We start from the raw sequence: 27,392 nt of genomic DNA, 5'->3' as shown, positions 1-27,392 counted from the left end.
ACAGGCAACAGGTGCAGCCCGAGAGACTTAGGTCCACATTGGGAGGTGTCCGCGGAGGAGCACGGGCCCTCAGGCCCCGTGGGCAGGGACAGACGAGTCCACGCATGGCAAACAGACACCTCTCTTCTTGTTTCATAGCACTTGGAGGGAACCCACTACGTTTTCCGAGACTGGACAAAAGATCAATAAGATTCCTCTCAAGGCTGCTGTCAATCTTTTCACAGGTGGCTCTGTGCTCTGTACAAGCGACCTCACCAGAGATACCCACAAACCCGCCTCTGTGGACCCAGGGAGGGTGGGTGGCCACCTCCGTCATTCCACTGAGACAAGAAAGAAAGAAGGCCCAATGTCCAAGTGGAGGCCTGGTCTCAACTTCACCCTGTGGGCCTTGAAGGTGGAGAAAGTCAGCAGTCAAAGAGAAATTGGAAAGACAGCCCCTCCCACGGGCTGCTCCAGGAAGTTAGCGGAGCCAAGAGAGCTTTTTAAACGTCATGAGGTTTTAAGCTAAAGGGTCTTAGGGGATCAGTTACTCCACTGCCCACCCCTCAGTTTTCAGGAGGCAATGACACTCAGCAGGCTCAGCGAATCCCTCCCCCTCCCCCCCAAGGTCACCCAGCACAGAGAAGTTCGGCGCTCATTCTCCTAACAGCCTTCAAGGTGAAGATGGCTGAAGTCTGGGGAGGGCAGGGGGACTCCATTCATGGCTGCACAACAAGAACCTCACAATATAATATATGGGGCTTCATCAAGCGATGATGATAGATGTGTCCCCAGGCCTTCCTCAGGAAGGACCCATGGCACTTTCACAGATACCATCTTACTGGAATTCCTCCAGAGAGAGGGAGTAGGGACAGAAAACTCAATCGTGACCTTTATTTCAGACCCGAGGGACCGGGGCCTGGATGATGTGTGACCTGCCAAAGTCACACGAAGGCCCACGCCTGTGGGGCAAACGTGAACTCTCAGGGCCAGCCGCTTGACTCCAGCCTGGCCGTCAGCTCCCACGCCAGGCACTATAAGCAGAGCCTGGCGCCCCCACTCCCTGCCCTCGGCCTATCCGGGCACCAGATATCACAGGCGCTCGGGACAGTAAAAATAGCACCCGAGCCCACAGCAACCGAAGTCCTTCTGCCAGGCCAGGGTGTCCGCCTGGACACTCAGGGATCCCTGGCCAGGAGGATGGTCGAGCCAATACAGGCCCTGCCAAAGTTGGGGGAAAGCCATGAATGGGAGCCCACGGGCGGCCAGCGGGGGAGTGGTCAGCACGGGGTGGGGGGGGGTGCCACAAAGCCCCGACCACAGAATGAGGGCGGGGGTGTCCTGAATAAAACATCCCACTGGGAATGTTTCGGGAGCTAGCCATGCCTCCAGTACATTCCCTCCACCCACCACCCCATTCTCATCCTCCGTGAGCGAGGCCAGCTCAGACACTCTGCCCCCCACCAACTCAGCCACCCCTCAGACCTGAGGCGGCGGCTTTCACTCGTCCCAGGGCAGCAAGTCCAGGAGGGAGGTGGCCACCTCCAAAGGCAGCGCGGCGGGCCACAGCCCCACACCGCCCCACGCGCTTCCCTGGTCCGGGTCCACGGCAGATCCCGGTCCACGAGCACAGAAGCCCCCCCCACACACACACACCTCCGGGTCCTACAGGGAGCGCCACGCAGGGACACACACAACTGCCCAGCAGACACTTACCCTCTGGACGGAGAGGGAGAGAGGGGAGGAGAAATAACCACTCCGATCTGATCTCTGCTCCTTGTGCCTCAAGTTTCAAATAAGTCCTCCATGGCTGCAGCCCCAAGGCTGTCTGTGTCCTGCTCGGGGCTCCCTCAGACTGTCAGGGGTGGGAGGAGCCAGTGCCGCCTGCCTGCCCGGTCCACACGCACCACCCCTCCCTCCACTCGCTCCCTCGCTCTCTCCCCCTCTCGGCCAGCTCTGCCTCGCTCTGGCTTGTAGGAAGCCAGTGGGATAAAACTCTGTCTGTAATTTCAGCCAGCTGGGTCCCCAGGGCTTCACTTATCATCCTGTAGCTATGCAGCTCTTGAATGACATCACAGTGGCTTCCCAAGCCCTCCACACGGAGCGAGGAGCGGCGGCCAGCAGCCCGGCCCAGCTCAGCCCCAGTCCCAAACCCATCGTGGCCCCAGTGCCCAGCAAAGTGGGAAGAGCGAGCCCGGGAGCAGAGCAGCCGGGATACTAGGGGGAGAGAGGGAAGGGCCAGAGCTCCTACGATGGTATTGAGATTTATTTCTCCAAATTTTTCCACATTTTTTTCCATTCTCAGCAAATGAAAGGCAGAACAGATGACAACAATTTTCCAGCTGCTGAACAATAAGGTGGAAATCTTTTTTTTTTTTTTCCCCTCCCTCTCCCCCTCCTTCCCCCCAGCGGGGCAGAGTCTAGGAACCAGGACACTTCCTTGGCTTATAAAGGGGAAGAGAAAACAAAACAAAACAAAACACAAGCCCCCGTTCTTCCCAGAGGTGACAATAGTTCTGAGGAGAGGAACTGAGGTGTCACCCAGGCCGGTCTCTGGGAGGGGGACAGGAGCCCCAAAGTTACATTCTCAGTGCAGAGCTTTGGATTCTGGCTCAGCAAACTGAACGATTTATGAGGCCCAACTTTGGGAAGGCCAGTGGGCATCTGGCCCAGGATATTGATCCACCAAGGCCACCTAAGATGCCTCCAATTGACTAGCTCTCAATATTCAGCTTGTTGCAATCTATAAAGATCATGAAGAGTGGAGAGAATAACTTTTCAGAGCATCAGTGACATCCACATTCAACACCAAGCACCCAGACCTGAAGCAGGCCCCTCAGCCAAAACCACGAGAGCTGCCCGAAAGTCCCCACCATCATCCTGGCGTGCCCCCCAAAGTGCCAGAAAGTCCTGGTGTCCCTGACAGTAGGACACCAAACCTTAACTCTTATTTGCACCATGTTGGTGACTTATTTGCACATCAAGGGGATGTCCCAACTCTCAGAGTTGGCAAGAGATGGCCTGGGGGCTGCCGCCAGGCCATGGGGGCTTCAGGGTTTGTCGTCTCCTTGAAGACCCCAGTTAGTTTGCAATCCCAGCATGCTTCTGCATCACCCCACCCCCGTGCCCAGACCTTTCACAGCCAAGTCTGGCGCCGCAGGCAGGCTCGGGAGGGAAGAGGCAGGAGCCTGAGCTGATACCTCAACCCTGGCCCCCTCCCCATTGCCAGCATCACTCTCTGGCTGCCTCTTTCTGAGACTAAAGAAGGAAAATAGGAGGAAGAACAAACGTGGTACCAAATGCCCTGTACGCTGGTCTTGCCCTGTCTAACTGCATCTGCAGGGATGAGACGGGATAGGCCCTTAGCCCAGTAACACAGACTTCACGGACACCATTACGAATGGGGAGGGGAGAAGTGAATTTCCAGGCCTCAGGCTCCAAACTGGAGGCAGGACAACTTGGAATTTTCCCAGTGCCGGGTTGTTGGAAGACCACCATCTGGACAAACTACTGCAATTACCCTCCTACCTCCACAGAGCCTTCTAGAACTAACCAACAAACCCCAAGCTCCTGAAAGGGTTAAGGTTACCCAGTCCATGGACGTTCCTACCCAAACCCCACCCACAACAGTGTTAACCTAGATTTTATTTGTATAGGACCTTCTTGTTTATCTGTACATGTGAATCCTACCAACATCATTTTTATATAATTTTGCAACTTTTAAAATAAACTTCATATGGGGCACCTGGGCAGCTCAGTCGGTCGAGCATCTGACTCTTGATTTCGGCTCAGGTCACGATCCCAGGTTTGTGGGATCAAGTCCCGCATCCGGGTCCACACTGAGCATTAAGCCTACTTGGGATTCTCTCTCTCTCCCTCTGCCCCTCTCCCCTGCTTGTGCACGTGCACGCTGTCTCTCAAATTAAATAAGTAAATAATTAATTAAAAACCTAATTTAAGCTCAAGTAGTTCTAAGCATCAATACCCATAGATACATACCGTATAAAATCTGTACCTTTTTTTCCTAACATGCATTAAAATAAATGCACCTAAAATCGTTTCATATATAATTGTCAACCTGGCCAACATAACCACACTTTGGAAACCACCGCACAAGTCCCTAGAAGTCACAACCGGATCCTACGGTTCTGTGCTACCTCTAGAGACCGGCTGCACCAGAAGCCCTGGGAGTTTTATAAAAACCCTGAACCCCTGGCCCCACCCCAGACCTTCAGAGGCAGAATTGTGAGAGGTGGGGCCTAGGGAATCTGAATTGGGAAACGCTCCCCAGCTGAGAACGCTAGGCCACCAGGTTTGGGAAAAACTGGTCCTCGCTCTGCTTAACTATTTTCAGCTATGGGGAATCTTACTATCCCCCCAAAATGCCCACTTCATCTTTAGATGGCTGTAACGGGTAGATTTTAGCACCCTGTTTTTTCCACTAACTGGCCTTATCGTGCCCGATGGCAAATTTCTGCCACACGAGAGCTCTTCAGATACTAAACGTGGTGCACATGTCCTCCTAAGTCTGTCCTTTGACAGGCAGTCTCTCCCCAGAACCCAACCTGGAGTCCCTGCGCCCGCCGTACCATTACCTCCCTTTGCTTGACTATCCGAGCACCCGTGTGAGTGGTTTTATCACTGGGAAGCAAGGGTCCCACAAACAACGCATATAACTCTCTGACCTATATGGCCCCATACGCCTATCACCTCCCACGTTCTGGAAACCACACCTTTAATAATGAAGCCTAATATTATACCCAGCCCTTCTTGCTCATGTCACTTCAGCATCTGCCATGAACAGTGGCTAAGAACACAGGCTTAGGGGTCAAGCAGACACTGGTTTGAATCCAGACACTACCACTTACTAGCTTAGTGCAACCCTGGGCCGATTACTTAATTTTTCTGAGCACTGGTTATTTTATCTGCAAAATGGGTATATTAATATTTTGATCTCAGAAGGTACTGCAAAGACCGATGCAGTGCGCATACAGCACTCGGCACAGCACAGAACACACAGAGATGCTCTATGTGAGGCAACCCCATATACACAACCACAACTATGACACCTGCTTCCTCCTCCCCCTTCCCTAACCCAGCTCGACCCTGAGCAGCACCTCAGTGACCCTAGCGCCCCGGGCCCAGATGCAGTATGCCCGATGCTTAAGCTTCAGGGCATATCACTTGGCCTGTCCCTTCCCTGCTCCAAAATCATGGCATCAAATGAAACAGTGATGCTGTTCAGCTAATTAAGTACCAAGACCGTCCAGTTTGGTTACTGCCAACAGCGGCTCTCCCGCCTCCAGAACTGGCTTCTCCATAGGACCATGAGGAAGGAGGAGGAAGGAGGGGCAGGCAAGACTTCGGCTGCCTTCACACAAATAGGAAAGTGCTTCCTGGAGAACTGGGCAGGGGTGTGGTTGATCTGGTTTGAAAAAGGATGGACTCAGTTTTACCATGCATTCTATTTAGGAAAAAACAAACATTTTTTTCCTTAATGTAAACTGCAGAATAGAGCTACAGCAAAAATCTTTCTGGACAGGGGGTGGGGGAAGCTAAGCTTGAGATGTGAAAGCACTGTTCCTGCTTCCAAGGAGGCTGCGTGTCCCCTGCCCCCTGAGACAGTCCTGGGCAGGGCGGCTTCATGAAATATAAGATCTAGAGCGAGGATGTGACCTGGTGACCTTCTGGAGACCCTCAGATGCTCAGTAGTACTTGAGACCCCAGATTTGCCACATGAGGCCCGGCTGAGGGCAGCCAGCCTGGATGAGCCCTAGTGGTGGTCAACCCAGAGGACATCCTGAGTTCGTCAACCCCCCCCCCCGCACCCCCCCCCCCCCACACCCCTGTGTGGTCCACCAGACTCAGGGTAAGGAAGTTTCCCACTGCTGCATTTTGGGTCAGTGCTGGAGCAGAGACTACCACCCAGGGCTCCCGGTCCCCAGAAGGAAATCCTCTCCACCACCAGAGAAGAGTCACACACGATGAGGGAGATGCCTCAAAGGGCACTAGGGTCCCTGTTATGTAAGAACCTCAAAGGTCGGGCGCCTGGGTGGCTCAGTCAGTTAAGCATCCGGCTTCGGCTCAGGTCATGATCTTGCGGTTCGTGAGTTCAAGCCCCGCGTCAGGCTCTGTGCTGACAGTTCAGAGCCTGGAGCCCGTTTCAGATTCTGTGTCTCCCTCTCGCTCTCTGACCCTCCCCCGTTCATGTTCTGTCTCTCTCTGTCTCAAAAATAAATAAACGTTAAAAACAAAATTAAAAAAAAAAAAAAAGAACCTCAAAGGTCTCTGGGTCCCGCCACACAAACAGAGTGGAATAGTCGAGGGCAATTCTACAGCTGAGAAAGACCATCCAAATGCAAATCTACCAAATGCTTCATCCCCTGCAGACGCACAGCTGGGCCAGCTGGACAAGGTAGGGCCTCTCACTCACACTGAGGGTTCTCCAGGGGGCCTCCCGCAGCCCCCTTCCTGCCCCGTGCTTTCTTTTCATTGCCAGGTGTGGAAGATCTTTCCCAACCTGGATTTTGGGGGGGGGGGGGGTGGTATTTTTTTTTTGTTTTTTGTTTTTTTGCTCGTTTTCCTAAGGAACAAAATGGCTGAGTGTTTGGGTTTCCGAGCAGCCAATCCGGGAACGGAAACAAGAAGCAGAAAAGAGTGTCCCCAGTGAAGGGCTGCTTCACACCCTACGAGCAGGAGAGGTAAGGTCCCAGAGACAAGGGGCTGAGGGGACAGCTAGGCCAGTGGTCCTCCCCCAGGGGATGTGCCCCCCAGGGAACAGTTAGCAATGTCTGGAAATATTGTGGGGTTGTCACAACTAGAAGAAATACCACTGGCATCTGGTGGATAGAGATGCCGCTAAACACCTGCAATGCACGGGTCAGGGCCCAGCAACAAGCAATTACCCAGTCCAGACTGAGGGTGTGAGAAACAGAGCTCAGGACTGTGACTCACGAGTCCTGGTTTCCGGTCCCAGCTGGGCCACTAACTCGCCACTTGACCTTGGGCAAGTCATTTCCTTTTCCTGGGCCTCTGTTTCCAAAGTGGTAAAATGAGAGAGAAGAACAAGATGACCTCTGAACTCTAAAGCTTCTCGTCCTATGCGGAACAGGCACGGGGAGGAGAAAGGCACGGGCATGCCAAGCGTCAAGTTGTCGAAGGTCAGGTGGGCAACGGAGGAGCACAGGGAGAGGCCTGCTGCCTGGGTGGGGGATGAACTCATGTCCACACACCTCCACAGCACCTCCTCCTGCCTGCCAGCCCAGGGGAGATGCAAAGCAGGGCTGACCGGAAGCTCAGGGGCACGGGGGCAGGGCAGGCTCTGGGCGCCCCTCACACGGCCCCAGCCTTCCAGGGTCTCTAAGTCCCCCCACCCAGAAAGGCAGCAGACAGCGCCAGCCTCAGGATAGTATTCCCTGAGAGGAGGGCAGGGGCCGGTGTGCCACAGGGTCACTCAGGGAGGGAATCGTCAAGTCCCAGGCAGATGTCTGAATTGGACAAGTGTCAGAGACATACCCACACACCTTTTCCTGCCTCTCCCCACTCTTACAGTCTCCCTAGAGAAGGATGGAGGGAAATGGGGAGGGGGCCGTGGAACCAGGGGAGCCAAGAAGAATGGGAGAGTGCCACAGAATGGAGACCACAACTTATTTACTGTGTGTCCGCCCTTCAATGGATACTCGCACATTTGCTTCCACAAATGCCCTTCAAGGGAGATACTATCATTCCCATCTTCCCGGTAAAGAGACTGAGGTTTGGAAGTTGTATCTTGCTCAAGATCACATTGCCAGTGTGATTCTGCGGGGCTCATGTTCTTTCTGCTTCCCGGAGGGGAGGAAGGAAGGAGAGGGAAGGGCAAAGGGTGAGGGCTGCGGGGGTCCACCAGGAAGAAAGGAGTGGAAAGTGACAACTGCGATGCTGATTCAGAACGACCTGCTTAAACCCTGACATCCAAGTGAGAGCCATCAACGTGGTCCCCTGGGGCTTTTATGCATTTACCCTAATGATGCTTCCGGGGCTCAAAGCATTTCTGGAAACTTGTAGGCAACTGTTTCAGGACTGGTTCAAAATTCACAAAAATGAACCCATCTCTGCACTTAAGGGTCAGTCCCCATCCTTAACACCAAACAGGCCCATGAAGTACCACACGTGACTACTGGTTATGAGACTGGCCGTGCAGTTGTACCATTAGAGCCCCCATCACCACTGTGCGGTGTGCCGTGGGGTAGAGGTCTACGTGGGTCCATGAATGAGTGGTGGGTGTATGCTGAGTGGGAGATATTTGTGGTTCTCTGCACGAGTGGTGAGTGTACACAGAGGAGTCTATGCAGTTCCATGCGTGTGTGGGTGTGGGTATGGGTGTGGGTGGCAAATCTGGTTGGGGCTCTGCTTCTTTTTCCAAATAAGTGAAAGGAGGCTCATACAGGCATCTCCATGGCAGTCTGCCAGGCAGCGAGTGCAAGCTCCACCCACTGGGCAGGGGTGGGCCAGAAATGAGCACTCCCTGCTGCAGAGGGACAAGCTGGACGTGCCCCCGCCACCAGCCGACAGAAGCTACGACACCATAGGGCACAGGCCTGGACAGGACACAGAAGGCAGGGCACCACCCCCAGGCTTCTTTCTCTCTTTGTGTCACATGACAAGCACCTGCCTGCTTCTGGAAATTTCTCAAGTCCTGTACGCACAGAGGGGGGCAGGGAGGCAGGAAGGGAAGTGAAAAGATCCGAGCAGCTTTGAGCTTTCATATCAAAATCTGATCTCACGGCCCCTGGAGAAGGAGGAGAACAGACATCAAAGAACACTTGGCTGCTGACAATTTTAAAGCCATCAGCACAGTCCAGGGTGAAGTCTCCAACTAGCACCAGGGCATTGATGAGCTGTAAAGATGTGAAGACTTGGTCAGTCGGTCGGGGATAAGAAAGGCAGTCAGAGCTCCTGGCGCCCACCCACTGACAGCTCTTCAGCTGCTTCCCAGAAAAAGGGAGCCCCGCCCGCGGCCTGGATAAAGTGCCCAGGGGATGGACAGGCTCTGGCCCTCGAGGGTGGGACAGCAGTCCAGCAGCTCTGTCATCTGAGGCCGGATGCCCCGTGTCCCTGCTGGAGAGTCCTGTACTTGCAAATAATGCTTGAGCACAGAAAAGGAGGGGCAGGAGTAAAGGGGGTTTGGGGCAAGACTCCAGAGTCCCTCTTGCACTCAGAACCTTGTTGGGGCTCTGTCCGAGCACTCTAGAACCTGCCTTGTTTCCCCATGTCCGTGCACCATGGTCACTCACCCCATCTAGGCAGATGTGTAGGGTGGAAGGAATCTCAGAGAAAATCCAGTCCTGCCACCAGTTCCCCTTTCTCATCTCCCTCAAAGGCAAGTCAGTTCTCCTGGATGTCAGACCTCTACCTGTCGTGCTGCAGCTAAAACCCACTCTCTCCAACTCTGTCCTCACATCCGTAACTGGCCACTGCACAATACACAGTCCTAGAGAAAGGCTGTCCGGCAGCAACAGCAGTAGACTGGGAGTCAAGGGGCCAGAGTACTAAAGAGCGATCCTACATGGGCCTCCGTGTACTCCTCTATGCAATGGGAAAGCACAACCAGATGATCTCTGAACTCCTGGCCCAAAGCTAGGTGCTCAAAGATCCAACTTGGCCAGATACTGAGCCTGATTCTCCTCTCCTACTTGGTCCTGCCTGAGTAGCTCTGGGCTCCAAGCTCATCCGAGGCTATCTATGCGGCAGCCACAGAGCCCCTGGGGGCTAGGACAGAAACAGTGACTTACCGGAAATCTAGAAATACACGCCAGGCTGCAGAGATGCTGAGGGCCATGCTGGGCAATAAAGAGGCTGATTTATTTTCATCAGCGAAATGCCGAAACCCAATCCCTGGAGCGAGCCGACCCAGCAGACAGCAGTGGGGAGCCCCCCACCTGGAGCAGAATGAGCTGGACCGCAGCCTGCCAGGTCTCGCCACCGGGGCTGATGATGGGAGGGGACAGAAGGGGAGGCCAGCTTAGCCAATGTGGCTCCCAGTCCCTCGGGCTGGCCTCTTCCCACCCTGCTGCTGGCCTGCAAGGGTCTCCAAAATGCAGATGCAGCAATGGCACAGCCAGGCAAGCAGGCTTTCCATTTTAACTCAGCCCCTCGTTTTCAGGAGTCTCAAACCCCAGGCTGCTAAGTCCACACACCCGCTGGCATCAGGCAAGGGGTAGGGGGCAGGGGGGGCACAGCTCCTCAGACCATTGCCCTTGTGAAGCCATGGTGAGAAATGGCGGGCATCAGAGTCCAGCTCTATCCCTACCTGGTTGTGCAAACACTGGCAGGTTACTTAACCTCTCTGTGCCTGTTTGCTCATCTGAGAAGTAGGAACAAGAATAAGCATCTCACAGGAGGGTCATGAGGAGTAAAGGAAATAATGGGCACCTAACAGCATCTCACGCATGGAGGGTGTGCATAGAAGCGAGAGGTGGACTTTCCTCCTAGTCCCTAAGCAAATTGCTGGCGGGGAGCGTCAACTAACACAACCTGTACAGAGGCCAAGTTGGCCCTTTCAAAATTATGTATGCATCTAATCTTCACCCAGCAATCCCAGTTCTACAGATAGAACTGCACAAATAAAAATGGTGTAGATACGAAGTTATTCACTGCAGCAGTTTTGACAACAGCAAAAGCCTGGAAACAACTGTCCACATTACTTAAATACAGTTAAATAAAATACCAATTAAGTAAAACATAGTACATGCATACGGTGGAATCATATGCACCTGAAAAAAGATATAAAGGTTCTTTACGTGCTACTATGGCAGGGTCCCCATGACACATCACTAGATGAAAAAGCTTAGGCTACAAGCCAAATCCTTGCAATGGCTACCAGACTCCAAATGATCTGGTCCCCATTACCTCTGACCTCTCTGCCTATTACAGTCTTCACTGCAATGACACTGGCCTCTTTGATAATTCCCAAGCCTACGTCTCAGGCAAGCTGCTGCCTCAGGACCTTTGCACTTGCTGGTGTTCTGCTGGCAATGCTCTTCCTCAGATATTTTGTTGACTAACTCTGTCACCTCCTTCAAGTCTTTGTTCAGATGTCTCCTCCTCAGTGAAGGCTCGGCTGACCAGCTTTTTAAAAAATTTCAACTCACCACTCAACTCCACCCCCATTCTCAACCACCGTTATTCTGCTCTATTTTCTCCCAGAGTGTTTATCACCTTCTAGCACGCTCTCTCATTTACTTATAATGTCTTTAAAACTTTCTTTCTCATTGTCTGTCTTCTCCCACTAGAACGTAATCACGACAAGGGCAAGGATCTTGGTTTTGCCCAGTTACATCTTCAGCGTCTAGAATAGTGATGGCACATAGACACTCAGTGAATATTTGTTGACTGAATGAGTGAATGTCACTGAGGATAGTCCATGTACCAAAGAACAGACGTGATTTGGTTTTTTTCTTTTTTTCTTCTTCATCAGTGGAGCAGACTCAAGGTTACCCTTACAACCACGTCATTCTCGCTCCCCTGAACTGTTTTCTCAAACGGAAGACAACAAAGCAAGTTCACAGCCACGCCAGCAGTCGCCATAACCCACAGCCTGGGCACCGCTGAGGATTGGTGCCAGGGAGGCAGGACCCGTAGAGGTGAAGATCCTGAAAAGACCCTGGGAGCTAGGCCTGGCTCTGTCCCAGTTACCAGTGTGACCTCCACCTATCCCCCAACCCCAGGGCAAAGGGTGTAACTCACCCACGGGAATGGAGCCTGGTGTTTGGATGATGCCGGGGAAAAGGTCCGGCCACCCACGCCTGGTGCAGTGTGGTGGGAAGAACGCCGGAACTGCAGCTAGAGGCCCAGGTTCCAGGTCCAGTTCAACAACTGGGATCGTTGAAAAATGAACGGACTTGCACTCAGGGAAGCATTTTACAGAGCACCACCCAAGGTCAGGTAGTGGTATCGGTGACAACAGACATGAACTGCCAACTCACTACGTATAGGCACAGAGCTAGACGCCCAAAGGTTATCTCAATAAATTCTCAGCCCCACGGGAGAGGTACTGTTCTTGTCCCCATTTTACAGGTGAGAACCCTGAGGCTCAGAAAGGCTAAATGATTTGTCCAAGGTCAACAGAAGGCAAGAGGGGCTCATCTGCTGCAGGATTGTGTGCTGTCTTTTCTCTGAATCTCCTGGACTGTTCTCCCCTCCTGGACTCTAGGATATGGCTCCCTCGGTGTTCCCCCAAACCCTCCACCTCCACCCTCTCCATCATCCCTTCCTTCACCAGCTCCAGCATCACGCTAGCGTCCCACCCACCCGCCCCAGGACCAGAGCAGTGATGAGAGGGAGGTCAGTCAGATTCTACGACTTTTCTTTCCCTCCACTAGCTACACTTTGAGAAATGTTGTTATGCCGCTTCTAGATTTGAAAACGATTCTGCTTTCAATGCCGCATACCCCTCCCAGACCCAGGGCAAACACAGCCCCTCTACAGAGCCGTCCCCCAGAAGCTGCTGCTCTCCTGAGAAGCCGGGACCCCCGGCCGAGATCCTTCTCCATCTGGCTGTGGGACACAGGGGACGGTTCCGCACCCCCTCCCGCCCTCGTCTGCAGGCAATTCCAGGACACAACATTCCATGCCCAGGCCAGCTCAGCACCTGCCACCTAGGAGGTGATCCATAAGTCTCTGGGCAAAGAAAGGAAACAGAAATGGAAGGGAGAGAAGGAAGAAGGGAGGGAGAGAAAGAGGGATGATGGTGAAAAGTAGCTGCAGCTGTAGGAAAAAATATTTGATTCATGGGAACTTAAGTTTCTTTCCTTGGACATGGTCAGAGTCGGCATCTTGGGGTCTCGCCAGGTCCAGCTAACTCGCGCTTGTCTACAAGTGTGGCAGGAGAGGAAGAGGGGAGGGTGGCTGACAGGGGCAGAGTGCTCTCTTCTTGCCCTGCCTGGAGCTTGATATTTGAGCACCACAGGAGGGCAGACGTGCAGCTCAGGCCACTGGCCGGGAGCTCCGGTCCGCTCTGAGTGTGGCTCTGGCCGCCTCCCAGCCTCCACCCGATGGCAGCGATTACAGAGGGCCAAAATCACATTCCCTCAGGAGGGTATTGGTTTACTGAATGTTCCATGGGCAAACACTATTCTCCTAGCCTGCCAGCTGCCTCATGGAGCAGGGCCAGCTAAGGGTCCAAGGGCATTGGGACAAGCCCCGCCTCGCCCCACAAAGCAGGTGGCCGGCAGATGCTGGGTCAGTGGTGTCATCTTCTTACCCACAAGGTCAGGCCAACCTTCCGTCTGGATTCTCAGCACCCTGACTGTGACAGGAAGTCAGGAGAGAGGACTCCCCTCACTTGGGAGAAGAGAAGGTCCTAGATCCTCCTCAAGAAGCCATCCCATCCTGCCTCTGTCCTTATGTCAGGCCATCCCACCCTGAGACCCATTTCCCTTGTTTCTTGACATCTCTGCCCAAGGGAGCCCACAGGACAAGAACCTGACCTCCCTGACCTCCCTACTATAGCTGATCTGTGCTCTCACAGTCGGGAAGCTCCGCCACCAGGTGGCTAAGTCATTCCCTTCCTGCTGCAGACTAAGCTTTTGGTCCTACGTGACATGACAGAACACGGACAGAAGATTTCTGTGGCAGCTTTGGGCTTCTGCCTCTCTGCCCGTCCCTGCCCCCCACCCCCCGAAATCACAGACCTGAAGGGCTGCCTTCTCCAGCAGCCAGGTTGACATTTCCCAACAAAAATCAGTCTGGCAGGCTCTCGGTTAGAGGATCACCCCCTTAAAACCCTCTGCTCAGAGGTATGGGGCAGATTATCACTCCAGGATCCTTGGAAACTTTTCGTGAATCCGTTGGGACCGCCTGTAGTTTTGCACTCCTCTCTTCCTGGTTCTTCCCACATCTTACCCAAAAGTTCAGAAAGCAAGGATGCCAAACCCTATGCAAGTATGTCAAGGGCAGATATTCACCATGACGGATAAGTGTGTGCACAGGGTGGGCGCAGGGGCTATTTCCCCCTCTGCCGAACTGCCTCCCTCCCAACTCAAAGGGGCCACGTTCTGGAGGACAGTGTCACCCGCCCTCATCCTGCCTGGCCTCGGGGAGATGACGGGACGGACACAGGGCCATGTGGGTGGCTGAGGCAGCTGAGAGGCAGAGCTCTCTGCCATCCAGGGATCTGAGACTTGGCCTCCCTCTCTATGCAATGGGGCAGATTTTCTAGGCCAGTTCAAGCACCATCTCTAGGGCTGGAAAGAAATCAGACCAAGCAGCCTAAAGTATTTCAGGCTACCGATGAATTCTCTTTTAGATCAAGATCATTAAGTGATAGGAAGCAGTATCGATCCCTGACTCTGGCTCCAGACCCCCACGTTGGAATCCTGCCTCCACCATTTACTCAGGACATGATCCAGAACAAGGCCTTCAACCTCTCTGCGACAGCCTCAGTTTCCTCATCTAGAAAATGGGAACCCTAGTTGCAACCAGATGTTAACATGGAAGTATTGGGATCTCAGCTGTGACAGAGGCCCCAGGAAAATGAACACCCCATTCCAAAAGTAAAGCAGGAGATCACCACAGAAGGATTGCGGGAACACATCACTGACATCAAGAAAGTGAAGAGACGGGGCAACTGGGTGGCTCAGTCAGTTAAGTGTCAGACTTCGGCTCAGGGTCATGACTGCCCGATTCATGGGTTCAAGCCCCATGTTGGGCTCTGTGCTGACAGCTGGGAGCCTGGAGCCCGCTTCAGATTCTGTGTCTCCCTCCCTCTCTCTGCCCCTCCCCTGCTTGCGCTATGTCTCTCTCTCTCAAAAATAAACCAACATTAAACAAAAAAAAGAAAGAAAGAGAGAAAGTGAAGAGACAACCTGCAGAATGGGAGAAAAATACTTGCAAATCACATATCTGATAAGGGACCTGTCTTCAGAATATATAAAGAACTTATAACTCAATAGCAAATGTATAAAAAAATGATTTTTTTAAATGTGCAAAGTATGTGACTAGACATCTCTCTAAAATAAGATATACAGTGGCCAGTTAACATGTGAAAAGATGTTCAACATCATTAATTATTAGGGAAAGGTAAGCCAAAACCACAGTGAGGTAACACTTCACATCCACTAGGATGGCTAAGACCCCAAAGAAAATAGCAAGCGTTGCTGACGAGGTGGAGAAGTGGTAATCCTCAGACACTGGCTGCGAGGAATATAAAAAATGGTGCAGCCACTTTGGAAAACAGCCTGACGGGTCCTCCAGTGATGAAACATATTTTGCCCATATGACCCAGCAAGTTCACCCCCTTGGGATCTACCCAAGAAAAAGTGAAAGTCCATGCAAAAGCTTATCTATGAATGTCCACAGCAGTGTTCTTTAAAATATCCAAAAAGTGTTGGGGGGGTGGGTGGAGGCCTGGGTGGCTCATCGGTTAAGTGTCCAACTTCAACTCAGGTCATGATCTTACGGTTAGTGAGTTCAAGCCCCATATCGGGCTCTGTGCTGATAGCTGGGGCCTGGAGTCTGCTTTGGATTCTGTGTCTCCCTCTCTCTCTAACCCTCACACTCTCTCAGTCTCTCTCTTTCTCTCTCTCTCTCTCTCTCTCTCAAAAATAAGTAAATAAACATTTAAAAATTTACAAAAAAAATAAATATCCAAAAAGTGGACACAAAGAAAATATTCATCAACTGAGGTATGTATGAACAAAATGTGGTATGGCCATAAATGGGGTATCTTTCAGCAATAAAAGTAAAGCAATGACCCCACTACAACCTAGATGAGCCCTGAAAATATTACGCTGAGTGAAAGGCCAAGTGCTGTATAATTCCATTTCCAGGAAATATGCTGTATAGACAGATCTATAGAGACGGAAAGGAGGCAAAGGCTGGGGAGAGACATGGGGGGTGACTGCCAACGGCAAGGGGTGATGCAAACGTTCCACGATTAGATTAGGGAGATGGTCGTGCAACCCCAAATATACTAAAACTCACTGGACTGCATACTTTAAACAGGTGAAGTGCCTGTACTAAGTTATATCAATCAGTATCTTACATTAGAAATATATTAGCTGTCGTATTTTTATAAGAGACAAAGAGGGCTGAGAACTCTTCTGTGGCTCTAAACTACCTCCCACACCTACACTTCACGGAGGAAAAGGATCAGGAAGTGGGACATTCCAAGAAGAATTTTGGAGAGTGTTGTTTTGCTGTCAGGGGCTTTTCCCTCCTTTCGGTGAGTCTTCCGGAGCACAGAGAACGTGAGAGGCAGAGCCTGGCTGGGGCCAAAAGTCTGGAGGATGAGAGGCAGGGCTGGGGAAGAGACAGAGGGGCTGCCTTGGCCACCCCCATCCCAGGCTTGGCTGAGGCCAACAGCACTTAAGGGCTCCCGTGGGCCCAGGAGAGGGAGGGCTAGCCTGGTGGGGGGGGGGGGGGGGGGGTGCCTCAGCTCCTGTCGGAGAGGGCCACCTGTTGGGCTGAACTGACATCAGCACCAGGAGGAGACTGCAGGGACAAGGGACACGTGGGTCCAGAAGGGTTGTGAGAGTCTGCCAGAGCTGCGGTCGCCCACCTGAAGGAAACAGAGTGAGTGACTTATGGGGAGTTTAACAGGGGCCCCCAAAACACCCACAAAAGTGCTACAGGAGAGAAACAGCAATCTACGCCTCCAGAATCTCCCATCAGCAAAGAGCTCAGGAATCATTATCCGTGCCTGTCTCAACACAGAGTGTGTGCAGCCTCACAACGGTACCTGGGGGACAGAAACGCCCTCCCGATTCCTTCCCTCCTTTCCTCTCTTCCCATAAGTCAGGAAAACAGGGAAAACCTAGTGATCTTCCCCCCACCCCAAAGCTGGTGCCAGGCAAGAGCCAACAAGGGGGAAGAACTGGCGGCCTCAGGCCAAGTCCACTGGTGCTGGGCACATTTAGGGCCGACCAGAGGACCTTTCATTCCGTGAAAGTGGCTAGAAAAGGCACAAGGCTGGCCCTAATATCACTCGGGGACAGGAAAAGCACAGGACAGATTTAAGGGCTGTGGCACCCAAGGTGGCTTTATAACCACACTCTACAAGTTCTGCATAGTAGTCCCAGAACAGTAGTACCTGCCGGGGAAGAGTAACCAAGAGAACATGTAGCTGGTGATGCCTGGCTCAGGGCAGGTACCAAGGCTAGCCGTCACCCAGTCATTTGTACGGCATCATTATCATCATCAGGGATACAGAGCTAAAGTCCCCTTCAGAACCCACCCTCCTCAATTCACTGATAAGGGAACTGAGAACCAGAGAGGAGAAGTAACTTTTTCGAAATCAGAGGCAAGTCTCCTGACTCCCACGAGTGGGATTCCTAGAACAGAGCCAGCTACAGATGGTTCCCAGAGAGTAGAGGAGTCAGAGGGATGTGGAAATTTTCTCAAGAAGAAAGGGCGCATATATATTCAAAATCACCTCTCTGCCTTCTCTCCTCCAGTAATTCAATGATAACAATAGTAACAGTAACAGACACAAATTACTGCCAGCATAGAACATACTAGGCACTCCATATTTCACTGGGCATGGGGCCTCAGGACCCAGGCCAAACAACTAATGGGGCTTCTGGAGGCTGTGAAATATATATTACCTCATTGAATCTTAACAACAATCCTACGAGGAAAGAAAGTACTGTTATTGTACCCATTTTATAGGTAAGACATTTGGGTCCCAGGGAAGTAAAGCATCTTGACCGAGGAACATTATAAACAGAGCTTAGACCAGATCTTCTGATTCTAGATCCCACAGACTTAATCCCTATAGTAGGTATTAATCTTTTCAACGTTGTTTCCACTTTCCATCTTCCATGCACCATTTCTCTGCCCCCTTTGAAGTTAGGCTTGGGTGTGTGGTTTGCTTTGGCCAGTGAAATGTCAGGCTTGGGTGTGTGGCTTGCTTTGGCCAATGAATGTCAGCAGAAAGAATATGTGTCATGTCCAGGAAGAAGCACTGTGGACATTCCGCTACCCACTGGTATAGCAATGATTGCAAACATCTATGGGATGAAGCCACCACCAGCCTGCAGTAAATAAGATAGATGAACAGATTGCCATCCCACACTGGACATGCGGCATGGGCAAGAAATATGCTTTTGTTGGGGTAAGAATTTGGGGCTATTTGTTACCCAGCATAACCAAGCCTCTCCTGACTAACATAACCACCGCTGAGCTCCCCACTCCAAGTTCGTGAGGTGGGAAGGTCTGAGAGGGAAGCTCAGCAGGTCCATCTTAGCTCCTCACAAGTCACAGAAACAATGATTGAGCTCAAAGAAACAGAAAGAACCACTCCTTCAATCCCTTCATTTCAAAGGAAACAAGAGAGAGCTAAAGAAAAGGAGTTACCAAGGGCACCCAGAACACAAATCCCCTGCCTCCCAGGCCAATGTCTACCCAGGTCTGTCTGTCTCTCTCTCCATGTTCCTTGCCTGTTGCTCTCTCCTTCTCACTCTCTGTTTGCTATGTCTCCCTCTCTCCCTCTTTCCTCTCTCTTAAAAAAAAAAAAAAAAATCAGAGAATTCTTGGACAAGCCCAGTTCAGGTGAAGTTACCACAGACTAGGGACTCATGACTGCCATCAGGAGGCTCTTCCCCAGCTCAGTCAACAGAGCTTGAAGAGACTCTGGGTGTCCTACAGTCACAGAGTGCCTCTCCTCACAGGTCCTCAGAGGGATGAGATGCTTGGGCACAAAACCACACCCCCAGTGCCCCTGGCTCTGGGCAGGGGGGGGTGGGGGAACTGCCCACAGAAACAAAAGAGGGACTAATGGGCACCATGGAGGAACAACCCAGAAGAGGGGTGGTCACCAGCCCCCCTTGCCATCTGCCACCAGGCCAGGGGGCCTATCGTGTTCTCCATTCTTTCTTTTGGCCCTGAGCCATCTGCTACCTTGCCCAGCACGCACCCCCATTACCCAATACCCTCTTAAGTTGTGAGGGACTCTAAACAACTCAATGTCCAAGGGGGTTAGGAAACAGGAGAAGTAAATGGAGACAGTGAGGCAGCTCAGGCCTGGCCAACCTCTGGGCCTCTTGGAGGTGGAAGGCAGCCCACATCGCATGGTATGGAACTCGCTTCCGAGAAGGCTCGCCCTGGAACACCCCGGAGGAATTTGGAGACCGCTCTATGCAGCATAGGCAAAAATACAGCCCCACTCCCACCCACAGGGAGCTGGGATCTGGGCATGGGGCTTCAGAACTCGGGCCAAACAGCTAATGGGGCTTCTGGAGGCTGTGAAACGTGGTGTCAGCCAGAGCGCTGAGCTGGCAGGTTTCCGACCAAAGCAGAGAAAGACAGAGACAGCCTGCTAGGAGGAGGCTGGTGGGGGGCTAGATCACTCTCCACTTCACCACCCTGGACCTTCTCTTCCTCCCCACTCAGGACCAAGGCTCCAGGCATCTGACTACAGGCAACCCAGAAAACTCCTTCCTAGGTGTCACAGGCTGAAGTGTTTGCTCCCAAAATTCTTATGTTTAAGCCCTAACCCCCAGTACCTCAGAACGTGGCTGTATTTGGAGATAGGGCCTCTAAATAGGTAATTGAGTTAAAAAGAGGTCCTATGAATGGGCCCTAATCCAGTCTGACTGGTGTCCTTATATAGAAGAGGTCAGGACACAGACACAGAGGGAAGAAGTCAGCCATCTACGAGCTCAGGAGGAACCAATGCTGTTGACGCTTTATTCTCAGGCTTCTGGCCTCCAGAACGGCGAAAAAATAAATGTCTGTTGTTTAAGCCACACAGTCTGTGGTATTTCACTGTGGCCGCCCAAGCAGCCTCAGACACCAGGCCGTTGTGTTCACCAGAGGGAGCTACTCCCAAAGTAAGGAGTCCTGGAGACGGAGGGGCTCCCCCGCTCCCCAGCCACATGTCCCAAGGCCTGGGACCTTCTCTGATCAGAGAGTTCTTGATATTAAGCTTCCATTTGATTCTTCACCTTTTATCCCTTCCCCTTCCTTCTGGCCTAAGCGCAGGAGAGCATTACCGGTCCCTGAGTATCCATGGTCCCCATGACCTCGGTCCACCACACAAAGGCAACTCTCCTTGTCCCCTCAATTTTGGGCTCGTCCAAAGTGAAATGGCTTCCCTGGGTGGCAGTGAGCTCTCTGCCATCTAAAGGTGTGAGAAGTTCAGGGCGCCTTGGCGGGGGGTGGCGCTTGGGTGGCTCGGTCAGTTAAGCATCCGACTTTGGGTCAAGTCATGATCTCGCAGTTTGTGGGTTCCAACCCCACCTCGGGCTCTGTGCTGACAGATCCTGTTTCAGATTCTCTCTCTCTCTTTCTCTCTCAAAAATAAACATTAAAAAATTGTTTAGTAAATATAAAAAAATAATAAAGGTGTGTGAAGTTGGACAAGCACCCCAAGGACCACCCTGAATTAGGGGGCACAGGGCGCTGAATAAGCTAAGCTCCAAGGGAGGTGGAAAGGGACGGAGTCAGACCCCTGGATTCGAATAGCAACCCTGTGTCCCATCTCATGATGCCCCACGACACGACCACATTGGTGTATTCCTTGGAGCAACGGAGTCAGTACAGCAGGATATGAGGTCACGCAGATGGGGGTTCCACAAGTGAGGATTTCCTCCCCCTCTGGCAGGTCCCCACCCTTCTCGAGCCTCAGTTTCCTCACTGTGGCAGCACAGCGTCAGATAGGCTCCGTGACTGGCCTGGGCCACCCCAGCCTGGAAGGTCGGCCTACAGAGAACAGAAGTCCCATGGATTTTCTTCCCTCGTTTTGCTGCTGAGATTGATCAGCGATGTCCTGAGGGAGTGGAAAGTGGAACTGGGAACTGGTAGGGGGGAGGTGGGGGGTGCCGGCACCAAGGACACAGAGCAGGTCATGGAAGGTCAAGTCAGGGTCTCCTACGGGAGCAGGAGGAGCAGGGGGAGCAGGGCTGACTGCCTTCACTGCAGGGAGGGGGCGAGGAACAGCCCAGGCCAGAGGTCATCTCTCTCTGTTCCCCAGCACCTGACTCAGTGTCCCCTGCCTTTCCCCCTGAGCCACCCAGCGGGCTCCAGAGGGACTGGTCTGGCCTTTCCTCCCTCGCTGGGCCTGAAATAGAAGAGGCGTGCCACTTCCAGAAATGGCCTCATCTCACCTTGGACACGCTACCCTCTACCTATTTTTGAGAGGCCACCCCTCACCAGAGGCATTCCAGTGTGAGCAGCCCCATACCCTGCTGGAAGGCGGGGTAGGGACATCCTAGGACATGCCTCAGCTATTCTCTGCATGGAAGTCCTGCTAAGCACCTGCCGGGGGGGCCTAACGGTCTCCCAGGTGCTGTGCCCCATGTACCACTGAATCCAATCCCTCCCTCATCCTGGGAGTCATGACAGGGCTCATCTGGTCTGCACAGGGGTGAGAGGTGGGGACCAAGGGAGCAGATTCCCCCAAGCCCGGTGGCGACACGGGGAGTGCCACAGGACCTGGTGCCTACCAAAATAGCACAGCGGTTGGCGTTCCACACCCAGATCCGCTCTTTACCGGCGAGGCAACCTTAGGCAGGTTACTGAACTCCTCTGTGCCCCGGTTTCCCTATCCAGGCACCATTATGGTGCCATTTCACAGGGTGGCTGTGACCATGACATGAAATGGTCACTATCAAGGGCTGGGCACCACGACTGTCACATGGCAAAGCCAGAACGAGCTCCTAAGGCCGAGGAGTCTTCCCCCTTAGCCTTGTCTGCAGATGTCTCAGGTGCAGGCCGCAGTCACCACTGACCTGTCAGAGACACGTGAGGAGCCACAACAGGCAGCCTCCGAAGCTCTTACTCCCCAAAAGGTGCTCAAAATGATTTGTCGACTGAATCCCCCGTTTACAGCAGAGCAAACCAAGGCCCTGGCATCTTGTCAAAGGATTTGAACCCGGGTAGTCTGTCTCCAGAGGCCACATTCTGAACCCCTACGCTAAACTGCCTTTCATGAAAATGGCTAGGAGAAGCCAATGGCACGAGTCCTGTTACGATCCCAAGTCTGTAGACGAAGAAACAAAGACCATAGGAAGGCTAGGTAATTCGACCAAGGGCAGGCAGCTCCAGAGGGGAGACCTGGGACCTGGACCAGACCCGGGCAGTCAGGCCTGAAGCACACAGGCTCGCCCACACTGCTGCGACTCCTCGGGCTTTGCCTGCCGCTCCCAGGCTGCGACTTGCTCAGAGAACAGGCAAAGCCACCTTGGTACTCACCCTAACCCACAGAGCCCATCCCCCCAGCCCGAGGACCACTCCAGGGGACACCCAGACACCTCCCAGGCTCCAGCCTGAGCCATCTCTTGGGCACCCCAGAGTCTTGGGGGTTAGGTGTCCTTACGCCAGCTAGTACACGGGGAAACTGAGGCACAGGGACCTGCTCACAACTAGGGAGACAGGCACAGGCCTCCTACTTCTCCCTCTTGATCAAGAAAATTAGCCAAAGAAAATGCTTTTACCTCAGGGCCCCAGAATCTAGAACCTTCCAGGAGTGCCCCCAGCCAGGAAGAAAAGCAGGATAGGAATAATGATGACCGCTCCCACCTTATGGCTGGTTCCGGTTGGCTCTGCTTTCCCTGTGGGGGATGCAGCCCAGTGGCAGCGGGGAGCACACAATTGGACAGGCAGGGTCAGCCCCGCTGACCACCCCAACTGTGTAGCTCCCGGACCAGGCCAACCGTAGTCAGGCCAGGCCAGGCCAGGCCAGGGGAGAGGACAGCAGAGCCTCGAACTGCTTCCCTAGCCTTCCCTTCCCACCCTCCAGGCACAGGGCCAGCTTCTCAGCCTCTAGACAGGAGCCCCTCTGTCCCTGCAGGATGAGCTGACCTTTAACTGGCCAAAAGGTCCCACTGGTTCCATCCCCCTGCCTGGGGGAGCGGATGAGGAGAGAGGAGGGAGGCAAGGAGTGGAGAAGAGCCCCTGGCTCCCTCACCCTCTCCTTCCTCCTCTTCCCTGCCTCTCACGGCTGCGGTCTCCCTCCACCGGGCCATCTGCCTTCCCTCGCAGCAACTGTGTCCCCACCCTGGCCTTCCACAGCCTCTCCTTCTTTCTCTGTAATTATTTTACCTTTTGTTTGCCTGGCACTTTACTAAATGCTTTTACATTTACCATTGCATTGAATCCACACCAGGGAGAAATAGGGAGACATTGAAAATACCTTCAAATTGCCAAGTGTTCTTGTTAAAAATGCAAACATCTCCAGAACGATGAACAATTAGGCTGGCAGCCTTTGGTACCTCAGAACTAATTCATTTCATCCTCTGCCTTCTCCCCAGCCACTCGGCACAGCAGATGGGGTTGGGGCAGTGGGGAGGCGTGCTTTGGGCACCGCCTCAGCCCAGTGGGGTGTCTGGGCCCCTGGGGGGAGGAAGGGATCGGGAACTAAGGGAGGCAAGAGGAGAAGCCATGGACCTGGCAGTGTTGCCTGTAAACAACATGCTCTCCTCAAGCCCTGGGTTCTAGCCCCACGGCCGCCCTCGTCCCACTCGCTCTGAAATCTATCACTCACTGTGGTATCTCTAAGGTCAGAGAGACCATCTGTTTTCAAGAAAAGACCTAAAAGAATTTCAGAGTGGATTCAACAAATCCAAAATCCTGGAGAAAAAGGTGGGAGGAGGCAGGGGGAAGGCGGGAGGAGGCAGGGGGGTACAGAGAGTCAGGAGCAGGTCGGGGGCCCAGCAGGCCTGGCTCCCCCAGCCCAGCTCTGCCACGGGGCCCAGAGTCCCCAAGATGGCACAGTCTCACCCTAGGACCAGCTGCAGCTGGGAGAAGCCCAGAGGCTGGGAGCTGGTGTCTTTGAAAGGACATATCCCAGGCCGTGGAGGTAAATCGGGAGACCCTTCCTTCAAGGGAGTCTCAGTTATCCCCAAATGAAAACGGGGGAATGAGCCAGCAGTCCTCAGGATGCTTCCAGATCTGCCATGCTGCGGTCCCAGGACCAACTCAGAAACGCAAGTCCATGCCAACCCCCAGACAGGCGTCTCAAGGGCTCCTGGGCTCCAGGCATGCCCCCTGTTGGAGGCCCCACCCACCGCACATATTCAAATGAACCACACAAATAAATACAGTCCATATATAACTCTCAGGGACTGAACTTGAGTGGCAGTTGACCGTCTGACATAATGTTAGGTTTTGTAGCTAAATTAGACATGCATTAATTTCAACTGCAGCTTACTTTTCAAATTTTGGAGCCTATCGGTTTCATTTCCAGCTCTTCGACATTTTCGTTGGCTGTTGATGAAAGCTTGTAGGTCCTGCATGCTGTGTCTACATTCCTAGTGCTCTGACCCCGGGGAACTCAGGCAACGAGCCTGGAGAAATCTAACAGCAGGTTGAAAAGAAATCTAACAAATGCAGTGTTTGCTGCACAGGAGTTCTCTCAAGCTCCACTCAAGGCCACCTCCTCTGAGGAGCCCTCTCAGGCCACTCCAGCTGTCTAGAATCCCTCCCCTGCCAGTCTCAGAGCACTCACTGCTCACCGTAGATGGGACTCATTTAACAACAGCGATACACTCTCGTGTGGCTGTTTGGCTGCATTCTTTAGCTCTGTCTTCATTATCTATGCTCTGTCTTATCTTCCCCCATTGAACTGTGAGCTCTCCAAGGTGCCCTGGACCTCTCCTCTGCCTCCTCTTTGAACCCAGTATGGCGTTCACAGCCAACCAAGAGAGCCAAGGCCATGTGAGCAGGGGCAGTGTTGTTTGGAGAGGAGCTAGAAGCCACTGCTATCACCTACCCTCCATGCCATCCTCTCGATGCCCATTGAAGTTGTCATAGGAATCCCAGCGGATGAGGGGGTCAGAGGTGTTATAGTCCACGGACACACTCGGCCCATTCTCCAGGTGTTCCATGCCTGAGAGAAACGGGGCGGGAGGGCAGTGAAGAGAAAGAAAAAAAAAATCAGCAGCTAGAAAAACAGAGGAAGTCAACAGCTTCCCCAGGGATGCTCCCTAAGGGACTTCTTATTTTCTTAACCATAGTGGGTGGGACCAGTAGCTTAAATTGGACAGAGAACCCAGGAGTCTGGTTTCTTGCATTCTTGAAAAGGCTCATACCAGGTCGTAGGGGTAAATCAGGACGGAACACTGAGGAATGAAGATCCCCCCCTTCCCAGGGAGAAAGCTGGAGAGCCCTCTGGCTGGGTGTCTGTCTCGTCCTATTCTGTGTCTCTAGGGTCCCTGGGTCAGTGCCAGGGGGCCAGAAGGCCTGCCCCTGGATTCAAGAGGAGTGTGGAAGAGGCTTGTGCCGAGCAGCATGGGGCCAAGGACATCAGGGAAATCACAGCCGTGATACTCAGAAGACACTAGGTCATTCTAGCCAACCCCCCTCCTCCCACTTAAGATGCCCTCCACTCCAGGCAGAAATCCAAGGGGAGAAGCAGTCTCTCCCACACATCCACAGAAGGGGAAGAGCGCACGAGCCCCAAGTCCTGCCTCCTAGGGCAAGTCCCTTTCCTTTCCTCTTGGCAGTCTTTTCTAGAATCTACCCAGAGTCCCACTGTCTGTAACCTAATTTCGTCTCGTCCTCATTCTGTTCTCAAACAGGATGGAGAACAACTGGCCTCCACATATAACCAGTCTAAAGGCCTAATGGCTATTATTAAAATGGCCTTCTCATCTTCAGGTTGAACCACCTCGGGCCTCATAAATACTTCTCGTCCATCTAGTTCCTCTGCATGGCCCCCAGCCACTCCCTCCATCCACCACAGCCCTCAACCTCTGAATATAACAGGATGGTGACCTAATGGGACAAGAACAGTCTACCCAACCCAGCACCTCTTGGTAGGCTTTTTTATTTTTATTCTCCAAAGATTAAGTCATTGGTTCATGTTTAGCTGAGGGTCCACTCTAATACCCAGATCCTTTACTGCTGGCCTGCCTTGTAGCCATAGTAACTTGACAATTGTAGGGCAGATGGGGTGGAGAGAGGACAGGTTAGGATGAAAGCAAGGGCATGGAAAAAATGAATTCTAACAAGCTAATACCTTGAATTTTCTCTGGTCCATAAGAAAATACAAATTCCACTTTGCCATATTCTGGAAATCGATCATCTGAAAAGGGAGAAGAAAAGACAAAAAGGGGCAGTGAATTCCCCAAAAGGACTCAAATTTTAATCTTTCTAGACAAGATTAACATAATGTGCATATGCAGGGTTGATAATACCACATATATACGTAATGAAATGAGCCTCTTTAGCCCTAGTCTTACTTGCCTGAGATAACCATGCCCAACCATTTCTATTTCTTGTTCCACTAACAGTTACCTCTAAGACTGTAAATAATAGACTCTATTTTTATGCCACTATCTCTCAATTTACCGATTTCAAGTAATCTCCACTGATTCACCATTATGAAAATGATTAATTTGGCCCACTAATATCACTCCTATCTCCCTTCTTATTAAGTCGATTCTTACTATTATTATTATTATTATCATTATTTATTCTAATTGCCTTTGAAACTTTAGATCCTAAGCTAAACCTCTATTTCTTGATCTTTTCATTTTCGACGGTGTCTCCTGACCCCCTACATGTAAGAGGAGAAAATTTGCACCACCCCCCTGCCTCTGCCTCTACCAACTCCACCTTTATGTTGTCTGTTATTCCTTTATTTTTCCTTGTTAAGACTGATAACATTTGCATTCTGTTCTGAATTATAATGGCATCTTCTGCTTTTCCCCTCCTGGCTTCAGTCCAGGGGAAGCTCATCACAGAAACATCCTTCTACTGCACTGGGGGAATCAGTTTCCTCCTCCCCCGAGCCCCAGCCCTACTCTCTGCCCTTGGCCTGAGCCCAATCTGCACACAGATCACCATCTGTGTGATCTGTGTGGAAAGCAAAGTTACAGTAGGCATGGTGACCACTTCCTGGATGGGACACGCCAGTGCATGTCTCCATCACTGCAGGGGTCCCTTCATAGTATCACACTTGCGTGTCTCTATCTCCAATGGGACTGTGAGTTCCCTGAGGGTAGGGCCTGACTTCTTTCTCTCCGTATCCCCAGGGTCTAGCGCATGCCTGGCACATACAGACACACAATGATTCTTGGTGGATATATGGATGGATGAGGGATAGACAAGCATACAGATGAATAGATGGATGGATTTGGATAAGTGAGTAGATGTATGGGTGGGTGGATGGATGGGTGGGTGGATGGATGGATTCAGATGGATGGGTGGATGGATGGGTAGATTTGGATGGATGGTTAGATAGATGGATGGATGGTTAGATAGATGGATGGATGGATTTGGATGGATGGATATGGATGAGTGGGTGGATGGATCCATGGATATGGATGGGCGGGTGGATGGATGGGTGAATGGTTGGATGGATGGATGGATGGATGGATGGATGGATGGATAGATGGATGAACTTGGAAGAGTGGGTAGGTGGATGGATGGGTGGATGAATGGGTAGATTTGGATGGATGGTTAGATAGATGGATGGATGGTTAGATAGATGG

At 52.3% G+C, this 27,392-nt stretch overlaps 1 protein-coding gene across 10 annotated transcripts in view; it reads right to left on the bottom strand.

Moving 5' to 3' along the window:
* TNS1 (tensin 1) overlaps nucleotides 1-27,392 on the bottom strand; it is a 194,769-nt gene that overhangs the window by 51,185 nt on the left and 116,192 nt on the right. For all 10 annotated transcript variants that reach the window (XM_053904966.1, XM_053904953.1, XM_053904952.1 and 7 more), the window contains 2 exons: nucleotides 25,916-25,981; nucleotides 24,668-24,784 (listed from right to left, as the gene is read on the bottom strand). In XM_053904966.1, coding sequence (XP_053760941.1) covers nucleotides 24,668-24,784; nucleotides 25,916-25,981 — 183 coding nt within the window. The remainder of the gene's footprint in view (nucleotides 1-24,667; nucleotides 24,785-25,915; nucleotides 25,982-27,392) is intronic.

Source organism: Panthera pardus, unplaced genomic scaffold (assembly GCF_024362965.1).
Source record: "Panthera pardus isolate Hobbes unplaced genomic scaffold, ASM2436296v1 HiC_scaffold_10, whole genome shotgun sequence".
NCBI classification, from domain to species: domain Eukaryota; kingdom Metazoa; phylum Chordata; class Mammalia; order Carnivora; family Felidae; genus Panthera; species Panthera pardus.
This window is presented reverse-complemented; position numbering and strand designations above follow the sequence as displayed.